Raw genomic sequence first — 18,298 nt, 5'->3', positions numbered from 1 at the left:
TCATTGAATCCATCCTCTGCACTTCAATAACTGTCTGGTTCAGCTCAGCTACCAAATCTGACCTCAGAAGACTACGGAGAGTAGTCCGGACTGCTGAGTGAATCATAGGTTCAACACTCCCCAGTCTCCAAGAACTGTACTCATCCAGAGTGAGCAAAAGGGCTGGTAAAATCACTCTGGACCCCTCACATCCAGCACACTCCCTCTTTGAACTTCAGTAGTCGACGCTACAGAGCTCTGAGCACCAGAACGACCAGACACAGGAACAGTTTCTTCCCTCAGGCAAGCCATCTCAAGAACACTTGAACTCTTAACAATAAACATGAAACACGCAACACTATCATACTTTTTTAAATTATTTTTTATTTAACACATACTTATTACATTTCAAATTTGCACCTAACATACTTGTACATACTAAATTGTCTATTTTGTATATTGTATTTGTGCTATTTTGCACATTGTCTATTTTGTATATTTGGACAATTTTTTTATTATATGTGTCCTGTCCGGTCATTGTCATTCTGTCGCACTGTGGAGCTTCTGTCACCAAAACAAATTCCTTGTATGTGCAAACATACCTGGCAATAAAGCTGGCCAAAAAATGGGAAGATGATCCAGCAAATCAAGTCCTTCAGGCTTACTTGAAAACTAGTTTTGTGTGTTGGAGCAGGGTTGGAACTAAACACTTGCAGCCCTCCAGGAACCGAGTTTGACACCCAAAAAAAGACAAAAAAACAAAAACAATACAAAAACAAAATGCACACATTCACTCTTATTTGTACTCGTTCACTCATGTCTCATCACATTCAGTTATGAATTACACGATTCGTGTAAATGATACCATATTTTCAATTCTAAACATTGAAATTTAAGAAAAAAGTTGAGTAGTTTGCGTCACTGGATATTACGGTTGAACGTTTAAAATGTGTCGTAAAACAGCTGTCAAGCATTATATTTTTCACTACTTCCTACACTACCTGGAATTCAACTCGGCTACCGTGAACGGTAAAGCTGAAATCTTTGATTTGATGGGCTATCTATAATACTATACATCTTCAATAGAGAATGCACAAAAGCATTAAAACATTTGAATACAGAACTTAAAATTCTTTCATTTATATTTTTCTTCAAAAATGCCTATAATACTACATATTACAAGTATATTCATGATATTGCAGGACACAAAAGGCACCTGTTTTGTATAACGAATCACATTTACTATAAATAATAGTGTTCATAAACTAAAAACAAATGTTATTGTACAGTAAACATTGCTTTGTCTGCAAGATGTTGAAAAGGAAAATTATAACCCGAGACAGCTGCGAGATCAGAATACCACACATGTATCATTTGTTTGACTTATATGTGAAAAGTACACAAGATATACAATACAGATCTGCTGGGGAACCTGCATGAAATAGCAATTCTGAACTTCGTCATTTCTGATGAACTTCCTCGTACCTGCAAAGAGACATGGTTTGGTTTATTTTACCTTACCATACGTGTGCTAAATTTGTAAGCCAGTGTCATTCAGTGCTAAAAACAGATTTAACTGTCTGTAGATTCCAACGGCATTCTACTGTTTTATTGGAAGGGTTTTGTGTTTAGAAAGACCATTCAATTATTTGTTGAAAATGCTCTAGCTTGGATACTGTAATACACTGTACATTGTCCTCAAAGCAATAATAGTAGCAATAGTTCAGCCTTCTGAATTTCATGAACTATCAACATTAAGAGTCTGCAGCACACTCTTGAGTATTGTAACAAATCCTCTGATGGCATGCTGGTTTACGGGCTGCTGTTTGACTGATACCACCAGGCTTTCATCACTGCCAGGGGCCTGCGGGTCCCCCTGCAGCAGTTCAGCGATGATCAGGGTGCCAGTGCTCCTGGTGTAAATGTAGGCCTTCCATGGGACAGTGTCACCCGGAGTGAAGGCCAGAGTCTGGATCTTCACCAGCTGTAAGGCAGCCTGTAACGTATCCGGAGCCGTTCTGGGTCGAAGGAATCCCAGAGTTTGCCTGTGGAGAACCTCCGAGTCCAGCCAAATTTTCTCAAAAGTCTCATGGGATAAAGGAGGACCCAGAGATAGACTGATCTCCTCTTCTGTGTCATCTGGGCTGGAGAGGGTTACATCTGTACTTTCTGTTAGTCAGAGAAACACGGGCGGGGTGAGACAGTTATATGGTGCTATATTAATATTGCATTTATAATAAAATTATAATGTACAATATCATAATATTTATAATATATTATATATTTAAATCCCAATTAATTCAAATTATGTAAATAATTAAAAAAAATTATTGTCAGGACTATTATTAACTAAAACTGATTTTTCTTTAATAATAATAATTTTTAAATAGTTAAAGTATTAAAAAAAAAACCCCAAAATAAAATAAAATATAAATATATTTTTAAATATAATTAACATTTTTGTTTGAAGTTGAGATACTAAAATAACTAAAACTAAGAATTAAAGTGTAAACTAAGAAATAAAGTGTAATAAAAAAATATATACAGACACTAAAAAAATAGGTAAGATATATGATGTTATATTGGTATTGAATTTATTATAAAATTAAAAATTAAATGTACAATGACAATTTACTTACTGTATATTTAATTAAATCACAATAAAATTTATGTAAACAATAAAAAGAGTTATTGTCAGGATTATTATAGTTAAACTGATTTTAAAAAATCCTTTTTAAGTACACATTAACTGAAAAAAAAAATATGCTAACATTTTTTAATTTCTGTTAAAGTACTAAAACTAAATATACTAAGAACTAACACTTGACAATAAAATATATATATATATATATATATATATATATATATATATATATATATATATACACATATACTGTGTATGTGTATATATTTTTGTAGATATGTGTGTATTTATTTTAAACATTTATTACTTGAAAAAATAAACCACACACACATTTTTATTATATACACTAATTAAAACGAAAAAGTTATAATAGAGTAAATGCTAAAATAATCACTTTTTATACTTAAAAAAATATAAAAATCATAAAAAATTATGCAATTAAAAGAGATCTGTTTTACCTGGCAACAGCTCCTTTTCTGCACTGCTGTATAGCTGGTCAGCGGCTGATACAACAGCAGTCTGAGGGCATAAATCACGTCCAGCCAGCGGGCCGAGTGTGTTGAAGGTAGAGGCCCACTGACTAATGGGCTCTTCTTGACGTCCGGTGAGAACACTCATGGACGGATCAGATTTGGGTCCGGTTACAACCTTCCTCGTCTCTTCAACTCCCCGCTGAAGAAGTCTGTAGTACAGCAAAGCCCGGTCACGCACACACACGTCACTCTCTTCCTCTGCGGTGGGCCAAAGAATATTGTAAATCAATTACAGAAACAAGAAGCTCTTGAATAAATGTGTCAAAGGAAACGAAGATACTGTGAAGGGCACATCTGTGACCATTTCTCAGAATGAATGCCTTCACACAGACCGAAAATAAACTAAAATGAGAACAGGAAGGAAGGCCTGTGGCACAGTTTCTAAAATACTATGATGTGCACATAAATGTCTAGCATAATAGACTACTATATACAAAGATTACTGTTTAGACCTATATGTGACCCTGGAGCACAAAACCAGTCTTAAGTCGCTGGGGTATATTTGTAGCAATAGCCAAAAATACATTGTATGGGTCAAAATTATAGATTTTTCTTTTATGCCAAAAATCATTAGGATATTAAGTAGAGATCATGTTCCATGAAGATAATTTGTAAATTTCCTACTGTAAATATATCAAAACTTCATTTTTGATTAGTAATATGCATTGCTAAGAACTTCATTTGGACAACTTTAAAGGCGATTTTCTCAATATTAAAATATTTTGCACCCTCAGATTCCAGATTTTCAAATAGTTCTCTCAGCCAAATATCGTCCTATCCTAACAAACGAAAACCTCAATGGAAAGCTTATTTATTCAGCTTTCAGAAGATGTATAAATCTCAACTACAAAAAAAAAAAATTACCGTTATGGTTTTGTGGTCCAGGGTCACAAATACATATACAGTGCCCTCCGAAAGTATTGGAACAGTAAAGACAAAATTGCTCTGTTGGCTGTGGAGTCAAGACATTTACAAATATGATTAAAAGATGAATATGAGACAAAACTACAGAATGTCATTTTATTATTGGGTGATTCAACACATAGATGTTTTACCAGCTAAGAAGTTCAGCACTTTTAGAGATTCATGCCTCTATCTGATGTGAGCATAAGTATTGGAGCAGTTGCCTCACAGGTCTTTCTAAGTGGTCAGCTGTGTCCTGTTGCATTAATTCTTCAGATATTAAAAGCAGGGAATGTGTCGTATCAGTTATATCCATTACTTCTGTATTCTGAATCTTGCATTCGATGATGACACACACAAACCAGGATGAAGATGAGGGAGCTGACTTGGCAATTTGGATGCTAAAAGAAAAGAGGAAGTCAATTAGAGCTCTAGCAAAAACAAAGGGCATGGAGAAATCAAGAGTTTGGAAACCACCAGCGACACCAGCAACTACCTGATCGGCTGAGAAAACAACAGTTGATGACAGACAAATCATAAAAGCTGTGAAAATGAACCCTAAAAGACATGTCTGTAAAATCACCAACAACTTCCAGAAAGCTGGGGTGGTGCTCTGACAATCTACTGTCCTCAGGAGACTTTGACACAGAATTACAGATGCTACACAGCAAGATGCAAACCTCTGACCAGCACCAAAAATAGAAACACAAGATTAGAGTTTGCAAAAAAGCACAAAGGTGAGCCAGAAGAGTTTTGGAACTGTGTTTATGGACCGATGAGACAAAGATGAACCTTTATCTAAGTGATGGGAAAGCAAAAATGTGGAGAAAAAAAGGGAACTGCAAATGATCCCAAGCATACAGCCTCATCTGTAAAGCATGGTGGAGGTGGTGTCATGGCATGGGCATGCATGGCTGCCTCTGGAACAGGCCCTCTCAACTTTACTGATGACTTAATGTATGATGACAGTAGCAGAATGAATTTGGAAGGATACAAAACCATCTACTAATATTCAAGAAAATGCCACCAGATTCATTAGGAAGTGCTTCATATTGCATCAGGACAATGACCCAAAACACCCTGCCAGTTCAGTCAAGGAATTTATAAGAGCAAAGAAATGGAAAGTCTTAGATTGCCCAAGTCAATCTCCAGATTTAAATCTGATTGAACATGAATTTCACCAGCTGGAGAGGAGAGTAAAGGCAGAAACTCTTGCTGTGTAGCATCTGTAATTCTGTGTCAAAGTCTCCTGAGGACAGTAGATTGTTCCCATTAAAGGCTGGGAAAAGTATTTCAAAGGATGTGAGCAAGAGTCTGGTGACGTCTATGGGTCACAGACTCACTGCTGTGATTGTGCTCAAGGGATCTGCAACTAAATAATAGCTTTTACTCTTTTATATCTGCCTTATGTTCAACTGTCCCAATACTTATGCTCACATCAATGAGTGGGATGAACTCTAAAAGTGCTGTGCTTTTTATTTGGTGAAACATGTATGTGTTGAAACGGCTAATAATAAAATGTGACATTCTGTAGTTTTGTCTCATATTCATCTTTTAATCATATTTGCAAATGTCTTGACTCCACAGCCAACAGAGCAATTTTGTCTTTACTGTTCCAATACTTATGGAGGCCACTGTATATACCTGGAGGAACGCAATTATTTTTGTTCTTTTGCTGCTTCTATTGAGATTGTCTGTAAACATGCTCTACACACCAATACAGTAATGTAAAAGACGGCCCAGCATGTCTTGAGTCTCAGCAGGGCGGCACAGGAACATCTTGACCGAGGCGGTCAGCAGCTCCATCTTCACAGCCGAGGACAGCTCAGTCTTCAGCCCGTCTATGTAGCCCTCCATCACATAGGGGGCACTACTGATTTGATCACCATGTTCTCCCAGAAGCCATAACAGAGCCTGCTTTCCCTGAGAAAAACAGTGAAAGGATTTATCAAATGTAAATTTGTAATGGAAACTTTACTAAACAAGCTGTATCTTTAAACGAGGAGGTCAGATATGCCTCGGCTTTCTCTTATGATGTGGATATTCAGAAGACTGTAATAGTCTGCATTGGGCTTTAGCTTTGTTGTCTTCTGTAAAGCTAATTTGAGGCATCTGTTCTCCAGAGGAAGTTCATTAGCCACTGCATACAGACTGTGAATTGGTGATGATCTGAAGGCCTGTAGTGCCAGGCATATTCCTTGATGATGTACAGAGACTAAAATAAAGTGTGTGTACACATCCATCCTATAATGATAAAAATCCACCCAGTGTTTTTTTTTTTCTTTTTTCTGAGAGTCCTGTTAGAATGACGTAGTTCTGTACAGACCGCTCTCACAACAGTTGACTGACAAGGCATTACTCTCGACATCTGAGCCGCTGAAGATGCAGAGGATTAACGTTACTTTCATTTTGAAGTGAATGCGCCGATCCCCTGACCTACCTAAATGCGTCTATGTATTATGTATTTTGTAAATATAGACAAATTAAGACTAATTTATCTTATTGCCTTTTCAAATGCAAGACATGCTAAAATGCTTGAAATTACTTTTGTAGACAATAAATTGACAAAGTATGCATTTCTTTACAAAACTAGCATTTTTTCCATTTTGTTTGTGGGATTGTGAAGAAAAAGCATCAAAAAGTGTCAAACACAGCCTGCTTGTTGTAGATGGTCAAAATAAAAAGCAGGTGAATCATCTCACCTCACTATCTTGAGGACTGTCAACACAGGCCTCGATGGTCTGACACACAGCGACTGTACTCTGAGGACAGAACCACACCAAATCCCTGAACGTCTGGATCACGGCTAAACACACACACACACACACACAGAGAGAGAGAGAGAGAGGAAGAGTTGATTCTGTGAACTGATTTTGTCTGTTTGCAAACAAAGCTATTATCCAGGCTGGAGAAAGTGCCTGCTAAAAGTTGTGAAAAGCAAACAGTATCTCCTTCAAAAAAAAAAAAAAAAAAAAAAAAAAAAAAAAAAAAAAACCTTTACCCTCCTTTACTCATTAACTAGAAGATCTAAAAAATCCCAAGCGTGCACACGGGTGTGGCTCAGTTTTCTCTCATACCTGACGTGATGTGATCCTGTTTCAATGCCAGCAGTCCGGTCAGGATATCCAGACACTTTTCACTGTATGTTCGTGCAATACGACCTTAGAAGAGAGATTTTTATTTTTCTTAACAAGAATTTAGAAGTAACAGTAATAGTAATTTCAGCAGAAAGCTGTGATGATAAATTAAAAAGTGTGATTTATATTACTGGACAAGCGACATAAAATGCTATACTGCCTGTTGTGGAAATATTAAAAGTTAACCTTAGTCAGTAAATATAATATTTTATTTGACAAAAATGAAAACAAAGCCATTAAGGATTCAAATTCTGTCCGTTTAGAAATATATGTATTTTTTTAAAGGTCTCAGATTATTGCAAATTTTTACATACCACTTTCTATGAAAAGGGTACAGATTGTGTCCCTTTACTTTTGTGAAAACAAAAGTTCAAATGCCATAATAAATCTGTAAGATAAATTATTATACGTTAGCATGAAGAAGCTAGTTTGTTAAATCTCTGTATTAATACCCTTAAAAGGTTATTTTTGCGTGATCTCAATGCAATCTAATAATTAAAATGGTACAATAATATTATAATTAATAATGTATTAATAAAAATAAAGGATAAAAAAATTTATATAAATATAAAATTATTAAATAAATATTAGATTTTTTTTTTTTTTACAATAAATTGATGTTAGAATGATATTCAATTAAATGTATAAAACTATCAAAATCTTTATACTTTAAAAAAAGAAAGTACAGAAAAGGAACATTTAACGGTCTTATTACTTTGCGTGCAACCCAGTTACCATTAGATTTTCTATTTTAAAAAATGGGGGGGAAGGGCAAAAAAAAAAAAAAAAAAATCACGTGTGCCTATTTAGGTGTTTTACATTAATATAAAAATAAATCAATTAAATTTGTTAATTTACAATGCATTAATAAATGCAGTGAAATCAGACAGGATTGTAAACTATAACCAGACAAAATTTTAATAACAGGGTTGCAAATCGCAAAACAAATCTCAAATAAATGAATGACTGATAAAGGAAGGAAGAAAGAAAAAGAAAGTTAGGCACCTCATCGTTTGTTTAAAAAAATTAATAAATTTGCACCCTGACTGTGCAAGATGCCTACAACCTCTAATTTGACATTTGCTCCTCAAAATGAAGTTTTTGTATTTTAATCATTGTTTAATCAAACGATAGAAACAAACAGCATCTTGTACCTATAGCGGCAATGGCTGCCTGGGCCAGTTCGGGAGACACATCAGTGCAGTAGCTTCTCAGCTCCTCCAAAACCAAAGCCACATTTTCATCATTCACCAGCTCCACCAGGATCTCCATCTTGCGAAATTTAATGTAACTGGGTTCAGAGTATCCACAGAAGAAGCGTTTGTAATGCATGCCGAAAAGGCCCGGCTGACTCCGCATGACCTGCTGTACGTGACAGAGGCCAGCAAAGCGAAGCTCGCGTGACGCAGCACCGCAGGTGGCCAGCAGGGGCGCACTTGTGCGCAGGAGGGCGTCGGCCTGCACAACCGGGTGGGCGGAGGCTAAATGAAGGAAGAGGCGGAGCGTGGCAACTGCGACATGTCCGTGAGTGCTTTGGAGGAAGGTGTCTAATAGGCTGAGGATGTCGAACAACTCGTCGTCGCTACGAGGACGGTAGCGTAGCAGGAAGGTGAGGACTTCACTCTGAGCCCAACTGTCCAGGTCCTTCATTCTGAAGGAGAAAACACATGAAAACACAAAGTCGGTCATTAGACAATCTGCTAAAGAGGTCAAAGACATGCATGACGCCTTTGAAAACTTTTTGTCCTGCAAAACTGCAACTAAGTATTGTTATTGTTAACTAATACTAAAACCATGAAAAAAACTCAAATCTAAATATCAGATGAAAAACTTGATGAAAAAAACGAATTGCTGCGTTGGCAACTAACTGAAAGCACCTCCTGCAGGAGCCTACTAGCCGGGAAAACGTCTTTATGTTTACAGACGTGACCAGGGCCTAAAACTAACTTCTTGCCATACCTGCCAATGGCCGGTGACCTGATCAAATTTACCGGCCATCAAACTCTTTTTGCAAAAACAGGTATTTATTACAACTAAACATATTTACAATGTTTTTAATTTGTCCTTTACTTACAAGAAAAAAAAACACATTTATTGATTTATCCTTTTTTTTGTCCTAAAAACGTTGAGATTCTTGTCCTTTGCATGTTTTCGGCAAACGGACCAGTCCATCGTGTTACAGCGGTTTCACACATATTCTGTTTGCAGTGCGTATGTGGTGCATATTTTTTTTCCGCACCCATGTTAACGGATTAGAGCAGGGCTATTCAATTAGCTTCATTTGAGGGCCGGATTATCAAACAGAAATTTGAAGGGGGCCAAGGGGGTGGGGGCCGTCCCCATCTCTTTCTGGGGGACCTATAAAATTTGAAATTAAATTGAAATTGAAAATCTATAAAAATGCTGTCTGTCAATCGATTAAAAAAAAACAAAAACAAAAAAAAACACATTTCTCTGTAATTCATCATGATTATCGCATATTTATATTGTCATAATTTCACATTGAACCTCCAAATTAATGTAGAAACAACAGTATATTTTAAATATGTTTTTAATGGCATCTTTTTACAAAGTAGCCTATTATTTATTAAGCATTAATACCAATACTGCTACTGGTGTCTCTAATAAATGCATTTTCCCTCAATTTTACATATTAATTATAGCCATTCAACATTACAGTATAATTGAAAGCCATTATTTTTAACATTTAATAGGCTCTGAAATATTAAAGGGTTACTCCACCCCAAAATGAAATTTGTCATTAATCACTTACCCCATGTCGTTCCAAACCCGTAAACGCTTCGTCAAAATAGTCCATCTGCCATCAGTGGTTCAATCTGAATTTTATGATTTTTATGAATTTTCAGATCATTTTTAATCAAAAAAAGTTACGGACAGCAGCTTTAAGTAATAATTAAATTTTTTTTAAGTTGACTATAAAATCCTGAAATATACTAAATTAAAACTGGAAATCTTCCCAAAAATATAAGGATATTTACAAATTAGTCATTTAGGATATTTTTTACTGTAAAATATACTGAAAGTACTGATTATACTGAAAATGTTTTCAAGATTTAAGGAAAATATTATTTTTTACTTGACGGAGCCATTAAACTTACATTTTTTTTTTTTTTTCAGAACTACAAAACCCAGATGAATACAAAGAGCACATTTGCCTAGAACTTAAAACATGCTGTAAACAAAATTTTTGACATTCTTAAAACAACATGAGGGTGACATGTTTGGATGAATATTTTACATAATATAAATGGCGAAAACAGCAAACCTGTTGAGAAGATGATGAGCAATGGGTTTGTTAATAACAACACCACCCTCATCTTTGAGAATTTCCTCTAAGGCACGAAGACAGTTCACTACAACCACAGGGTCCGGGTCCCTCAGAAGAGCATATAGCTCATTCACAATAGTGCCATCTGAAAGACACACATCCAGAGCATTTATTTACATGCATTCATTTGGCAGACACTTACACATATTTAAAGAGACTATACTGTATATTTAAAGGAAAAGTTCACCCAAAAACTAAAATCTACTGAAAATTTTGCAGCACTTGCTCACCAATGGATCCTCTGCAGTAAATGGGTGCCGTCAGAATGAGAGACCAAACAGCTGATAAAAACACAAATAATCCACACCATTCCAGTCCACCAGTTAACACACTGTGAAGCAAAAATCTGAGTGTTTGTATGAAATAAATCCATCATTAAGATGTTTTTAGTTTCATAACATTGTGTCTGGCTGAAATATGAGTGCTCAATCCATATTGCTTTTTTCAGCGAAAAAGTCGCCTTGTCTGAACTGGGACAGAAATATGCACAGATCAAACACTTTACAAGAGGAAGCAGTTCAAAACACAAATATGTTGGGGGATTTTGATGGGAGAGACAACCAGGGTTGGATCTCTCACTGGAAGAAGCGTTATTATGGATCATGGACTGGTATTTTGGCTAGAAGTGACAGTCTGAAGTTAAAAATTAAAAAAAAAAGTCTTAATGATGGTTAAGACTGCTTATCTCTTCACAAGACTGATGTACTGGAGCGGTATGGATTACTTGAGGATTATTGTGATGTTTTTATCAGCTGTTTGGACTCTCATTCTGACGGCACCCATTCACTGCAGAGGATCCACTGGTGAGCAAGTGATGGAATGCTACATTTCTACAAATCTATTCCCGTGAAGAAACAAACTCATCTACATCTTAAATGACCTGAGGGTTTTTCAGCTAATTTTTATTTTTGGGTGAACAGACCTGTAATTCAGACATTCACCCCTAGGGGGGTGGTGATGGCGCAGTGGATAAGACACATGCCTTTGGTGTGAGAGACCCGGGTTCGAATCCACTGTGAGACACCAATGTGTCCCTGAGCAAGACACTTAACCCCTAGTTGCTCCAGAGGCGTGCGACCTCTGACATATATAGCAATTGTAAGTCGCTTTGGATAAAAGCGTCAGCTAAATGAATAAATGTAAATGTAAATTCATCACATAAAAACATTAACCAGACACTTACAGAAAGGCTATTCAAATCTCCTGAGGCTACACACACCCTGCACACTTAGGAAATACAGGAAATGCCACTGTACTGCTGTTTAGAAGCATCATAATAAACATGTCCTGAATTTACCCTGCTTTTGATAAAGAAAAAGTGTCCGTTTTCAACAAAAATGCGATGCAACAGGTTGTCTACAAGTATGTGATGTGTTCTGTTGAAAGTATGTTTTTTGTAGTTAAGAATTCTTGGCATGCTGTTAGTGATCACAGACGCTGAACCAGAAACATTCCTTTAAAGGGAACACTCTGACCTAAAATCATAAATCTCTCTGCTTATGCCCATTTATGCACTTGTGTTAAAATAAGCAAGTAATTTTTATCACATTATCCTTAGCAAGCGTAATCATTCATATAAACAGAATACTTGACTCTACCGATCTCTGTGTTGGGCTGCAGACTGTGCATTTTGGCACAACCAAGCACAGCGACTCTCCTTACGTAACTGGCCTTGTCCCGCAGACCAGCAACAATGGGCTGCTCTATGTACTCTGCCATTCCCGGCATCCTGAAAAACAAGCAAATAAAAGAAGAAAATAACTGGGCTGTTTGGTTGCAAGTAGGGCTGGGCGATATATTGCATGTGATCAGTGTTGGGGAAGCTACTCTGAAACTGTAGTTTGACAAGCTACAAGCTACTCGTAAGTTAAAGTAGTTAAACTACAGTCAAGCTACCCTTTTGGAAAAGTAGTTAGCTACACTACAAGTTACTATCAAAAAGTAGCTAGCTACATTGAAACTACTTTTGATTTTTTTGAACAGCGTATATTATAAATAACTGAATAAGTGTCTGAGGAATGTTTTAAGTAAAATATTTAGTGTTTAAAACAATGAAATACAATTATGATTTCAAAGAGTATTGTTTTATTACACACAACACTCAAATATCTCAGACTGTTACAAAAAGTGTAACCTTTACTTGTCGTTTCTTTGAGAGACATGAACTTGGACAAATAAGGCCATGGGTAATTAACGTTAGTTGTTTCTCCATCCTCCAAATCTGCCGCCACGTCTTGCTCCATCATGGATAATATGGGTGTGTCAACCCACTTCTGTACGTCAGTGAACCGTTAGCCGCAAGATGCGTGATTAAACAACAGGTGGCGGTAATGGCAAAAAATGAGTTTGTAATCAAACAAGAAGAATATCCTTGCATCGCGCTGATTCGCGCAGGCTCGACAAAACGCAATGTAGCTTTTGCTCGCGCTACACCGCTACTTGCTGCAAAAAGTAGTTAGCTACTGGAAAAGCTACACTGTTTAAAAAGCAACTGAGCTACTGCCAAGCTACTGAAAAATGTAGTTAAGTTAGTAGCGTCGCTACTTGTAGTTAACTACTCCCCAACACTGCATGTGATATGCATGCACATCTCGTCAGTAAAGCTGGTTCCTTGATTAGCGCTAAATCTCCATCACCTGTTTTCAAATAGAGCAGCATTTAATTCACGGGGCAGTAGTTCACTGACAAGCTACACAGTATCGCTTTCATTATCGCTGATATATCGCCCTCGATAATGAACGAGATATTGCGTAGCTTGTCAGTGAACTACGGCTCCTACGGTGACTGTTAGGTTGTTGTTGTTGTTGTGTTGTTCTGAATGGTCCCTAGGTTGTTGCTAAGCGATTCTTAAGATGTCCTAGGTGCTTGCTAGTTTATTGCAGTTTTCTGAACGGTAGGTAGGGTGTTGCTAAGGTGTCTTGGTTGATTGCTAGGGTTGCTAGGGTGTTGCTAAGATATTGTTGTGAAGTTCTGTGTGGTTGCTAGGTTGTTGTTCGTTAGGATGCTAGAAGCCAAATTGTTGCAGTGTTGTGGAACGTTGCTGGGACACATCTTGGCTGTTGTTTTCGTGTTCTGGATGGTTGCTAGGTGATTACTAGGGTGACTTGGATGGGTTTTAGGGTGATGGTTGCTAAGGTGTTGTTTTTGTTTCCTGAATGTTTGCTAGAATGTCTTTCGTGCTTGCTAGGATGTTCTGAGAGATTGCCAAGTTATTGGTAAGTGATCGCTAAAGTGTCCTGGGTAGTTGCTAGGGCGTTGTTTGTTATAGAGTAGCAACTGTTGCAGTGTTCGTTGCTGGGGCACTGTTTGAATGTTGTCGTTGTGTTCTGGGTGGTTGTTAAGTGACTGCTAAAGTGACCAGAGAGGTTTATTGGGTGTTGCAAGGCTGATCGTTAGGGCATTGTTAATGACTTCTAGTGTGTCTTAGATGGTTGCTAGAGCATTGCTTTTTAGGGTGTTGCTGGGCTGTTGTTGTGTTCTGAATGCTGGCTAGACTGTTGTTAAATGAAGTGCCTTGGGTGATTGCTGGTTGTTCCTGTGAGGTTGCAAGGACATTAATTGTTAGGGTGTTGCTAAGATGTTGTTACAGTGTTCTAAGGTGTCCTGGGTAATTGCTAGGGCATTGCTTGTTAGTGTAGCAAGGCAAACTGTTACAGAGTTTGTTGCTGAAGTATTGTTTGAATGATGTCACTGTGTTCTGTGTGGTTGTTAAAGGGATGCTAGGGAGTATTGGATGGTTGCTAGGGCATTACTTGTTAAGGTGTTGCTAGGCTGTTGTTGTAGAATTCTGAATGGTTGCAAGGGTGTTGATTGCAAAAGTGTCCTGGGAGGTTTCTAGGGTGTTGCTTGTTAGCATGTTGCAAGGCTGACTGTTGTGGTGTTCGTTGCTGATGCATTGTTTGAATATTGTTGCTATGTTCTGGGTGGTTGTTAGGGTGCCTTGGATGGTTGCTAGGGTGCTGCTTGTTAAGTTGTTGCTATGCTGTAGTTGTAGAATTATGAATGGTTGCAAGGGTGTTGCTAAGATGTTGTTGCAGTATTCTGGGAGGCTGGCAAGTTACTGCCAAGTGATCACTAAGGTATCCTGGGTAGTTGCTAGGGTGTGGCTTGTTTGTTGCTGAGGCACTGTTTGAATGTTGTTGCCGTGTTCTGGGTGGTTTTTAGGGCATTGTTAATGACCCCTAGTGTGTCTTGTATGGTTGCTAGATCATTGCTTGTTAGGGTGTTGCTAGGCTGCTGTTGTGTCCTGAATGCTTGTTAGGGTGTCTTGTGTGGTTGCTAGGATGTTGCTTATTAGGGTATTAATAAGATGTTGTTGTGATGTTTGTTATGGTATTGCCAAGTAATAAATAAGGCGCCGTGAAAAGAGCACATCTATTACATTCTGGGTCTAGACAGACAAAAAGAACATACAAACCTGAAGTTGCACATGTTCCTCAGGGCCAACCCTCGCACCATGGGGTTGGGATCAGCGCAGTCCTTACGGAGCGTGTTGATGGCCAGCAGAGCCAGGTCAGGCTTGTCACTGGCATAGGTGCACATGTACAGATAAACCAGTTTCTTCTGAACAATATCGACTGTAGCACTGGCTTTCACCATGTCCATAAATAAAGCAGAGACATCCAGGCCCTGTGTCATGTACCTTCGAAGAAACAACATTTTACAAGTTCTATCTAATTAGATACGGTGGAATTATCTAATGATGATTATTATTAGATTAGATTATTATTATAATCTAATTATGGTGGAAGATGTGCTGTAAAATAAATAATGACTTAAATGTTGCTCGGTTTCTCATAGAATACACAATTGTTGCAGCTTCATAAGGCTTGAAAAATATGCATTACAGACTATTTTCATTTCATTTTCATTCAGGGATTCCCACACATTTTTAACCAATAAATTTCCACAACTTTTCTATGAACCAATCACATGTGATTACTGGGCAATAATGACCGAATAAGAAATATATATATGTACACTCACTGGCCAGTTTATTAGGTACACCTTGCTAGTACCGGTTTGGACCCCCTTTTGCCTTCAGAACTGCCTTAATTCTTCGTGGCATAGATTCAAAACATTCCTCAGAGATTTTGGTCCATATTGACATGATAGCATCACACAGTTGCTGCAGATTTGTCTGCTGCACATCCATGATGTGAATCTCCCGTTCCACCACATCCCAAAGGTGCTCTATTGGATTGAGATCTGGTGACTGTGGAGGCCATTGGAGTAAAGTCAACTCATGTCATGTTCAAGAAACCAGTCTGAGATGATTTGAGCTTTCTGACATTATCAGTGCATTATCCTGATGGAAGTAGCTATCATCAGTACACTGTAGTCATAAAGGGATGGACATGGTCAGCAACAATACTCAGGTAGGCTGTGGAGTTTAAACAATGCCCAATTGGTACTAAGGGGCCCAAAGTGTGCCAAGAAAATATCCCCCACACCATTACACCACCACCACCAGCCAGAACCGTTGAGACAAGGTAGGATGGATCCATGCTTTCATGTTCTTTAAGCCAAATTCTGACTCTACCATCTGAATGTCGCAGCAGAAATCAAGACTCATCAGACCAGGCAACGTTTTCCAATCTTCTATTGTCTGATTTTGGTGAGCCTGTGTGAATTGTAGCCTCCATTTCCTGTTCTTAGCTGACAGGAGCGGCACCCGGTGTGGTCTTCTGCTGCTGTAGCCCATCTGCTTCAGGGTTCGACGTGTTGTGCGTTCAGATGGTATTCTGCATACCTTGGTTGCAACGAGTGGTTATTTGAGTTACTGTTGCCTTTCTATAATCTCTAACCAGTCTGCCCATTCTCCTCTGACCTCAACGAGGCATTTTCGTCCACACACAACTGCCACCCACTGGATATTTTCTCTTTCTCAGACCATTCTCTGTAAACCCTAGAGATGGTTGTGCATGAAAATCCCAGTCTGGCAACAACAACCATTCCACGTTCAAAGTCACTTAAATCCCCTTTCTTCCCCATTCTGATGCTCGGTTTGAACTTCAGCAAGTCGACTTCACCACATCTAGATGTCTAAATGCATTGAGTTGCTGCCATGTGATTGACTGATTAGCAATTTGTGTTACCAAGCAAATTAACAGGTGTACCTGATAAAGTGGCCAGTGAGTGTATATATATATATAAATATTTGTTATTTATTTTTGCTAATAAATCATTCAAACTGATTTGTTTGTTTGTGTTTAACACCATTCCAGCTTCTGTGGCTATTTTCATGGCGAGAAATATTATGGCTGAATTATATCATGTTTTTACAATTAACTTTTTCTAAAAACTCCAAAACTGTATTTGGCTCAACTCTGTTAAAAATCTCTTCGAAAGAGTTAACTGAATAAATAAGTTTTCAAACTGATTTAAAGAACAATTTGCTCACATGTCTTGCAAACATTTTATATTCTACTACACAAGCAATACCTAACTCCCACATTATTTACATTTTTTTAACATTTTATTAATTTCAATAATGACTTCAGGAATGGAAATACTATTTTAATAGTGGATATGATATTTACAGGTTTTCCATGATTGTTCGATGCATTTTTAGTGGTTGACAACACCAGTCCCCATTCACTTTCATTGCATGGAATGTAGCAATTTGAACATTCTGCTAAATATCTCCGTTTCTGTTTCCCAGGATAATATCACGGATAGGATCTTTTTCATTTTTTGGGTAAGCTATTTGCTTGTCCTTTTGAAAACGGTCACTTTCATTAAAAACAAGGTGTTGAGTTCACAGACCTGATGACTTTAGTGATGTAGTTTTTGTACCGGAGACGGTCTGCTTGAATATTTGGATTAGACAGAGCTCGCTTGAGCTCTTTCACCATCTCCTCCGACCCTAAATAAGGCATCGTGGGTTCTTCAGGTGCCTGCAACAAAAGCAGAGGAACACAGTCTGAATAAACGCAACTCAAACTCTATTTTCTTATTCCTTGTGAACATGCTTGTAATGTAATTATTCTCCCATGCCTTCTGGTTTGTGCCTAATCATAACAAACATCATAAATCATATTAAGTGTCAGTCTGACAGCACAATAACACACAAATTAAATCATCCCCACCAAAACAAATAATAATCATAATCAATCCTAATTAAAGTCAGCCTGACAGTACAGTAACAGACCAACATAAGTTAAATATAAAGACCGATTTTATACACTGCCACCGCACTTGTTGTGTAACTTTAGCTCTTTATGGACAAGCTCTACATCGAAAGCAATATTTATCTCCATTTCTAAAAGTACAAATACGCTTTTTGCGCCCACAAAGGCTGAGTAAGACGTATAAGACGTAACATACCTCCTGTATCACTTTAAAAACAGTAAATCAACATACAATCATCTAAAATAAGAGCGAAAATTGAACATTAGAATCCATCGGAGGTATTTATGTCAAACAGGAAGCCCGAGATCAAAGTCAGCTGTTTACTTCCTCTCAAACATGTTCTAAACTTCCAAAATAAAAGCCTTTGGACTTTTTAAGAAAAAAATATAGCAAACGAACTGATCTGAATAATAAAATAAATATTTTACTTCAAATATATTTACCATACATATTTCTACAAGTATAGACTATCTAAACGTATAAGCTTCTTATGAACTCTCTTTTTCCATTTTAAAATGTTGTTTATCAACCTTTTAAATAATGTAACGTTACTTGACGTTGTTCTCAACAGCCCTGTTCTACACTGATCTGTTTTAATAAATTAATGAAATTTACCCAA

General features: G+C 37.4%; 1 protein-coding gene across 1 annotated transcript; it reads right to left on the bottom strand.

The window, feature by feature from the left end:
- Positions 1 to 368: 368 nt before the first annotated feature.
- ap4b1 (adaptor related protein complex 4 subunit beta 1) lies at positions 369 to 18,017 on the bottom strand. The gene is made up of 11 exons (XM_079402444.1): positions 17,875 to 18,017; positions 17,314 to 17,444; positions 14,963 to 15,187; positions 12,144 to 12,274; positions 10,483 to 10,630; positions 8,351 to 8,847; positions 7,137 to 7,220; positions 6,762 to 6,865; positions 5,775 to 5,982; positions 3,082 to 3,354; positions 369 to 2,148 (listed from the first exon to the last, which is right to left on the bottom strand). Exons 2-11 carry the CDS (start codon positions 17,424 to 17,426, stop codon positions 1,718 to 1,720), a joined length of 2,214 nt encoding a protein of 737 aa, XP_079258570.1. The 5' UTR covers positions 17,427 to 17,444; positions 17,875 to 18,017; the 3' UTR covers positions 369 to 1,717.
- Between the last annotated feature and the right edge of the window lie 281 nt (positions 18,018 to 18,298).

The sequence above is a fragment of the Barbus barbus genome, assembly GCF_936440315.1.
Source record: "Barbus barbus genome assembly, chromosome: 41".
In the NCBI taxonomy this organism is placed as follows: Eukaryota; Metazoa; Chordata; class Actinopteri; order Cypriniformes; family Cyprinidae; genus Barbus; species Barbus barbus.
This window is presented reverse-complemented; position numbering and strand designations above follow the sequence as displayed.